Below are 8,013 nucleotides of genomic sequence, written 5' to 3'. Positions count from 1 at the left end.
GCAGCGGCAGCGAGCTGGTGGCCACCTGGGAAGCGGGCAGGCTTTCCGCTCTCGCCGTCTGGGTTTTTAAAGCTAAATCCGATACTACAGGGATCCCTGTGTGCCGTGTTGATGTCACGTTGGCAGAAGTTGCTTTACTCCTTTTATTTCAACACAGCGGCCTTGGTCTTCCTGAGCCCTTTAACTGTGTTCATCAATAGGTGCTCTGCTCTGTTTTTTTTCTTACGTCGGTGCAAGTCACACGCTGTTCCCCGCGCCCAGGAGCAGCAGGCAGGGTCCGCTCTGCAGAAATCCAGTGAGCCACTTGGCACCGTCCCCCTCCTTGCCATCATTAGCTACAAAGTGGGGATTTAGTCTTCAGAAACAGAATCAAACCAGCAGCCGCTGTGGCGTGGCTGGAAGGTCACCAAAGTTGGACTCTTGAGATAAATAAATTGCCGGTGTCTGTCTGGCAAGCGCTGTGCTGGCTGCCCGGCTGGCGTGAAAATGTGGGTGGCTGAGCATGAGCGAGCGTGGCATGGGGGGCCACCATGAAATCACCTCCCCCCAAAGGCATCGGGGCTTGTTTGCCCCGAGCGGCTGTTGCAAGAGCTGGGGGGCTGAAGTGACGCTTGTAGAGGGTTCGGCGTTTGGGAGGAGCTGAAGGTTATTGCATCAGGTCACCCCGAATCACCTGGGTTTACCCCCCCTTTGGTTTCCTTTTTTACAGTGTGTCGTGCTGCTCTTTGTACCTCTGCTTGGCCAAAGGAGCTGGGGCAGGGGTCTCAGCCGCAAAGCCCTGTCTCACGACTGAACCCCCCCCTTGCTGCAGGGTGGGCGAGCACCGCCGAGCCTTTCCTCATCAGTGACCAGGAGCTCCGTGCTGCCAGGGCGCGGGGGGTGCGTTCCATGTCCCGCACGGAGGAACGAGGAGGAACAAGCCCAGGGCAAAGTGCAGGGCAGCCGGTTGGCCCCGGACTCTGAAGCGGGAGGGCAAAAAAGCATGAGGTGGTGGCGCCTTGGTGAAGGCTTCATGGGGAAGGGGAAAGGTTGGGCGGCCGCGGCGGACGTCCCTCGTGTGCCGTGGCTGTTTGTGAGGGCATGGCCGGTTCTGGGCCGCGGAGGCAGGGCTCTGCATGGGCTGGGGGGAGATAAACACTCGTGTGTGAGCAGGGAGCGTGCGAGGGAAACGCTGGGCTCCCAGCTGGATGCAGAAGCCTTGAAACTCCTGTTCTCTGCTCAGTTCAATCCATTGTTAAAGGCAGGGATGAAGCGTTGGCTTTCATGTGCTGCATTCTTTCTCTCTTCCCCTTACAGATCTGAAGAGGTGTGTCCTCTTGGCTCTTTTAAGTACTTAAGGTTTCCAGAATGAATTGGGGGGGGGGAAAAACCCCAACCCACCAGCCCCTGAGCTTTCAGAAGGCTCTTCTGGAGTGGTTTTATCCTTTCCCCGCAGCCCTTAGCACCAATTCTCAAGGCAGCCCTTGAGCACAGAGACCAGCACGGACCCTCGTATGGACACAGGGGTGTTCGGCTGCTGGGTGCCCCCCCCCGGGACCCCCTGGCCTTTCCCCCAGGCGGTTCTGGCGCTTTAAGGGCGCTGCCTGTTTGCTGGGGCCAAAGTCCACGGGCTCCAGCAGCGGTGACGGCCGTGCTGGGGATGCAGCTCCCCGCCGTGCCGGGCGTGCTCGCCCCGTCCCTGCTCGCCATCCCCGTGGCCTTCGGCATCAACAGCGCGACCACCTTGGCAGAGTGAGTGCAGACCAGGGACAAAGCTCTGGGGCAGGGTGCTGGGTCCTGGCCTCTGTTGGTCCTGGCTGCTGGGTCCAGCCTGGCACTCGGGGGGAGCATCCAGTCTGGCCCAGGGCAAGGCTCTGTCGGCGGGTGGTGGGAGCCATCCCACCCGGGACAGGCCACTGGGTCCCATCCAGACCTGGAGAGGGGGGAGCAGTGCCCAGGGCAGGGTGCTGGAGTTCTCCGGCATGGTTCATGGCTGCCTTCATGGCTTTTAAATCCCGCTGTCGGTGGGGACACGCAGCAGGCTTGCCCAGGCTCAGCGCCAGCACGGAGCATGCTGGGGCTTGCCGACAGCCCCAGTCCCCAGCAATGAGGGTGCTCAGCACCTCCTTGATTTATCAGAACCCTCTCCAGCCACCTGGCCCCACCCCAGCCCCTGGGCCAGAGGGACAGGACCCCCAACACTGGGTGTCACCTCCACACACAGCCATGCCACCCCGGGCACTGGGGACCCCACCACACCTTGGATCCCCCCCTGAGTGACCCCCTGGCAGTTTGGCTGCTGGCGTGTCCCAGAGTGGCCGATGCCACCCCTCGTCACTGCCACTGCCTGGCAACAGCCCCGCTTTTGGGTTTACTGCAGCGTTGACCCCCCTGCGATGCCCCAGCCCAGCCATGTTCTGGGGGCTCAGCACATCTCCAGCCATCACCCTCGCCTGGGGGGTTTGATACCCCCAGCCAGGGTCCAGCTCCCGGTGAGCCCCCCAAGCCCCACCCCCTTCCTTGCTTTATTTTCTTCTATGTAAAACCACCTTCTGGCTGGTTACTCTTATTTCCAGTCTCACACCCCAGGACCTGCCAGCTACGGGTTTCCCCCCGTATTTCCATCCTTTCATTCCTGCCAAGCCCCTTGACTCTCCTTTTCCCATTAATTATACATTTCTTTTTATAGCTAATTTCTGCTTTTGCTTCACCAGCAGGAAGGGCTTTTAGCCAAACTTTTAAAGCCGGGGCTTTCCTGGCCACCTGATAAACTTTACTTAAAAATTTTAATTTCCTGGTTTTCATTCCCATCTTTTTGGTCTCCTCTTTCCCTTCCGTCCCATGGTGATGCTGCACTGTTGCAGCCCAGATCTCAGGGATCCATTGCTATGAAATCCACAGCCCTTCTGCACAATGCGGCATCGGGTGCAAACCATCGGTAGGATGCTCTGGGGAGCACCGACCCCCCCAACCTGCCCCCCAAATTAAAGCCTGTAACAATATTATTCTCTGGCCTGGGCGTTGCAGGGGTATGCCGAGTGGGATACATCCCCCTGTTCCTTAACTGGTCCCCGCTGTGGGATGAGCGATGGTGGCCTCAAAGCCTGGCAGGGTGAGTTGGGTGCCCTGAGCACGGCACCCTGAGGTGCTGGTGCGTGTGTGGGGTGGCCCCAGCACCAGCACGTGTTGGTGAGTCTCAAACCCCATCACACGCCCGGTCCCATGGTGACCGGAGGTGCTACTCCACTGCAGCATCCGTGTTTGAATTCTGCATTAATCGTTCTGTGCGAGTAATTAGTTGTGTAGTAATTAATTATACACTAGTAATAATGCACTTAGGTGGTGACACTTCAATTATTTTATTGTTTTGAGGTTTCTTCAAGAGCATCTGTTGGTTCAGATGTGCAGGGCGCGTGGTGAGGACAAGCTCAGCCTCACGTGGTGCCGCAGGGACACCCATCCCGTCCCTGGGTGCGGGGTCCTGGGCTCCCCCACCACTGTCCCTGTCAGAGTAATTCCGCCTGCACAAGGCAAACAGGAGCCAGGTGTTGTCACAGCCTCCTGTAAATGAGACCTGGGCTGTTCTCAGCCGGGTGACCCTGGGGCAGGGGGACAGCTGGCCTTTCATCCCTGGTCTCACATCCGCCGTGCTGTGCCGAGGAGCGCTCAGCCCGGTAATTGGGTGCTTCTCCAGGATAAGCTATTAACAGCGACGTCTGTGCAGACAGCTGCGACTTTGCCTTTTCTTTTTCTTTGGTAACAGGGTTAAAGGCTTGAGTGAAAAATACTGTCGTGTTTTCGGTGTCTCGTAGCTGAAGGCTTGGCTGGACCAGAGCTGCAGCTCTTCCGGCTGATGCACGTGCTTCTGGGAGGGGGTGCCGCAAGCTCGGGACACATTCCCCTTTTTCCTCGTTCTCTTAGGACACATTTTCAGTATATGTCTCCTTGTTACCAATTTGCTTTATCATCGGCTTCCCTGGTCTCTTGTGACAGTGGCCCATTGCCACAGCCTGGAGAGGGAGGACGGCGCTGGGGCTTCTCCCCTGCCCTGGCACAGAGTCTTGGCGAGGCAGCCCCTTCCCCATCCGTGCCTGGGTGCCAGACCCAGGCTGCCTCCAGGCTTCGCTTCCTCGGGTTTAGTTCAGACCCCGGCAGAGCCGTTTCCTGCACCACAGAGGATGGGCAGCACCATGTGCCACCATGGCCCGCACCGGTGCTGGCGTGCAGGGTCTGATCCTGCTGTTCCCCCTGCTTTGGTGGAGACCTCTCAAAACCGGGGTCGGGGGGGGGGTGGGTGTTGGGGGGCAGAGGGAGTTTCACCTGGACCAGGAGAAATGGGGCTTCACTCCCCGGCCATGCCCAGGTGCTTGAACCCATCCTGCTGTCCTGCAGCAGCCCACTGGTGCTGATGCTGACGGTGGTGCTGGTGCTCGCCGGCCTCTTCTCCATCATCCTCCTCACAAGCGGAGTGAGCCACTTCCAGGACCCCCTTTTCTGTGGTGAGTCACCCTCGGGGTGTGGGGACTGATCCTGTGCTGGGACAGGGAGCGGAGAGCTGGGATTTGGGGAGCGCCGTGGGACCTGCTCAGAGCTGGCTCGCTCTCCCGCAGTGTTCGTGGTGTTCTCCTTCACCTCCGTCGTCGACTTGATCATCTCACTGGAGGAGGATGGCTACATCTCTGGCTTCATGGAGGTCTACGTCAGAGAGGTACCACCTCACCCCACCGCGGGCTCTCACACCAACGAGCAGCCCTGTGCACCCGGCTCCAGTGCCGATGCTGCTCCTGCTCCCGAAGCTGCTCCTGCCCCAGAGGGACCATGCACGGAGCAGCCCCAGCTCCCGCGGGGTCCCCTAGGGGGTTGTGGGAAGGCATCTGCCCCCACCCCGTATGATCCGGTAACTTCCGAACGGGCAGGGTGAGCCCCACCTGCGCACGGCGCACGGCATCATGATCTGTTACTGGGATGGCATCATCCACTATGGGCTCTACCTCGCCATGATCGCGGCCATCGGCCAGAGGTGAGTGGGGACAGTAGCAGGAAGGCACGGTGGCTCCTGTGGCCGCGTGGCACCTTCACAGCTTAGGAGCTCGGAGGGGCTCGTGGGGGTTGGAGGATCCCGAATTTTGTGGGGAGGGGAGCTCTGAGCCTGGCAGAGGCGTCTGAGCTCGGTGTCTCTGCAGAAAGAGCTACAGGAACCTGGGTCTCTTCTGGCTGGGCTCTCTGCTGATGAGCATCGTCGTCTTCCTGCTTGGGAACCTGATAGGTACGGGGGTGCGGAGGGGGGCTCCGCTGCTGGTCCCTCCAGGCCGCCTCCATCCTGCCGGCTGGCAGCTTTGCTCCCAGGCACTTATCCTGCGGGCAGAGGAGGAAGGTGCTGACCTGGGGGCGAGCAGCAAGTATCGATGCTGAGCGCCCAGCGCCCTGCCGTGCCTATCCTGTACTCTCCTTCCTCAGGGAAATACAGCTCTGACCTCAGCCCTGCCTTCCTCCTCAACCTGCCCTACATCCTCATCCCCATCTGGGCTGGGGTGAGGCTCTTCCAGCAGCCCAAGGTCCTGCCATGCCTCAGCCCTGAGAAGGTGAGCTGGGAGCTCAGGCTCCACGGGGAGCTGCACCGGGAGCCGTCAGCTTTATCCCCCTCCTGGGCCTGGACCGTGTGGAGCCGAAAACACGGCGTTTTCCATCTCCCAGGTTGCAGAGGAGCAACGCAAGTGCCTGTACCAGCGGCCCCAGGACATGGGGCTGATCCTGGTCCTGCTCCTCACCGCTGCATTCACCTTCTTCAGGGGGATGGTGAGTGCTGGTTCCCCACATGGGGGTCCCGGAGAGGGCTGTAGGGGTCCCGTGAGTCCATGGGGTCCTGGGGAGGGTCCATCTGCCCCACACCCACCTTCCCTCCACTCTTCGTCCCCAGGTGGTTTTGGACTGTCCGGCTGATTCGTGCTTTGAGTACATCTACCAGCACGAGCCGTACCTGCGCGACCCTGTCGCCTACCCCAAAGTGCAGGTGAGTGGGTGGGAGGCAGGGCTGGACCCCTCCGTGCCGCCAGGGGACGGGGCGACCCTCTCCGTGTGTGACCCCCCCAGATGCTGATCTACATGTTCTACGTCCTCCCCTTCTTCTGCCTCTGCATCTACGGGCTGGTGCTGCCTGGCTGCTCCTGGCTGCCCGACTGGAGCCTGGTGTTTGCCGGTGCCGTGGCACAGGTGAGGGCCACCCCTGGCTGCAGGGGTGGGGGGGTGACAGTGGGACCCCCGGGCTGGGTCTTGGTCCTGGCCAGGGGAGAGCAAGTGGGGGGCCAGGGCTGAGCCTGGGGTGACAGATCCGCCCCCACCGCTGCATGTGGAGCAGCTCCCACCGCCGCTGCCCGCTAATTACTTTGGCCTCGGTGGATCTTAATGGAGCCGGGGATTAGTTTGCCAGAAATAGGCTGGCGCGAGCCCGCAGGTCTATAGATAGGATGCGCTGGGTGTGCTCCTGCCAAACACCCTTCGGTGCTGGGATGGGCTGCAGTGGGCCAGGCCCCCCCATGCCACCCTGTGTCCCCAGGCTCAGTTCTCCCACCTGGGCTCCTCGCTGCACGCCCGCACGCCCTTCCCCTACCAGACCCCTGAAGATGTCTGGTGGAGCTTCCTCTTCACCAACGTCTTCTACGCACTGGGCCCCCAGCTCCTGGCCCTCCGCTGCCTGCGCTGCCCTGCCTTCTTCCTGCCCGCCACTCCTGCCAGCCTGCACGCCACCAAGAAGCACCAGTGACATGTCCTGCCCCCCCCAGGGGGCTGCTGCCCGTCTCCCCTCTCCCCGCCAGAGCAGCCTGTTGTGGGACCTGGCTGGCAGAGTTGTCCCCAGGGATGCTCTGGTCCCCGCTGTGTTCCCTGGCGCTGTGGGATGTGCTGGAGGGGACCCCACGGTGCTCGGCGGGGGGCATCGCTGCAGCCGCTGCTCTGCCCTTGCTCAGGCCCGCGGGGGTCTTGCTGGTGGGGGGCTGTGGGAGCTGGGCTCCACTCCTGGCGGGTCCCCGGGGGCCGAGCGGGCCCTGAGCCACCCCGGTGCTCCCAGCCACGCCGTGAGGATGCAGGAGTGGGGACTGTGCCAGGAAAACACTGTTTACAAAATAAAGGAGCAAAGGTTTGGCTCGTGAGCCCCCGTCCCTAGAGCTGGGGATGTCAACCCCGTGCAGCGGCCAAAGCACTGTGGTGGCCTCCCACGACACCCACTGGGGCCCGGGGGGCTCTCGCTCTCTGCCCAGGGCCGGGAGCAGCTGCCAGACTGTGTCCCCTGCTGCCCTTTGGGGTGCAGGGGCTGGGGGGGGCTCCTGCTGCCTGTGCTGCCCTTGGCACCACGGCTCAGGGTCGGGGCGGGGGGAGCCGGGGGGAGGGGTGCCCCTACCTGTGCCAGGGGTGCACGTGAGTGGGGGTACAAGCGTGTGGGGGGATGCACACAGGTGGGGGTGCACACAGTGGGGGGATGCACACAGTGAGGGGATGCAGAAGCATCAGGGGTGCACATGACTGGGGGGATGCACATGGGTGGGGGGATGCACACATGTCAGGGGTGCACACAGTGAGTGGATGCACATGGGTGGGGGGTGCACAGGGGTTGGGGGTACACATGGGTGGGGGGATGCACACGGGTAGAGGTGCACACGGGTGGATGGACATGGGTGGGGGGGTGCGCATGGGTGGGGGTGCACACAGGTGGGAGTGCACATGGGTGGGGGATGCACATAGGTGGGGGTGCACATGGGTCGGGGTGCGCACAGGTAGCGGGGGGTGCACATGGGGGGATGCACACAGGTGGGGCTGCACACGGGTGGGAGTGCACATGGGTGGGGGATGCAAATAGGTGGGGGTGCGCACGGGTGGAGGTGCATATGGGGGGTGCTAGCAGTGGCTCTGGGCTGCCCTTGCGGGGGGCCGAGGGGGGAGCATTTACCCGGTTGAACTGCTCATACCCCGCGGGCTCCGCGCCCGCAGCCCGGCCCGGGGCTCCCGGCAGCACCGGGGGGTCCCGGGGGTCCCGACGGCCGC

General features: G+C 62.2%; 1 protein-coding gene across 3 annotated transcripts; it reads left to right on the top strand.

Moving 5' to 3' along the window:
* The first annotated feature begins 1,610 nt into the window (after window positions 1-1,610).
* On the top strand, window positions 1,611-7,124 carry TM6SF2 (transmembrane 6 superfamily member 2). 3 transcript variants are annotated; one of them, XM_027796415.2, is made up of 10 exons: window positions 1,611-1,731; window positions 4,372-4,478; window positions 4,590-4,687; window positions 4,896-4,999; window positions 5,163-5,245; window positions 5,437-5,561; window positions 5,674-5,775; window positions 5,897-5,989; window positions 6,070-6,189; window positions 6,653-7,124. In XM_027796415.2, exons 1-10 carry the CDS (start codon window positions 1,640-1,642, stop codon window positions 6,737-6,739), a joined length of 1,011 nt encoding a protein of 336 aa, XP_027652216.1. In that variant the 5' UTR covers window positions 1,611-1,639; the 3' UTR covers window positions 6,740-7,124. The 3 variants fall into 3 exon arrangements, with proteins under 3 accessions (XP_027652216.1, XP_005244205.1, XP_027652214.1); XM_005244148.3 differs by having other exon boundaries at window positions 6,533-7,124; XM_027796413.2 differs by having other exon boundaries at window positions 1,654-1,731; window positions 4,343-4,478; window positions 6,533-7,124.
* Window positions 7,125-8,013: the final 889 nt, after the last annotated feature.

The sequence above is a fragment of the Falco peregrinus genome, chromosome 5, assembly GCF_023634155.1.
Source record: "Falco peregrinus isolate bFalPer1 chromosome 5, bFalPer1.pri, whole genome shotgun sequence".
NCBI lineage: Eukaryota > Metazoa > Chordata > Aves > Falconiformes > Falconidae > Falco > Falco peregrinus.
This window is presented reverse-complemented; position numbering and strand designations above follow the sequence as displayed.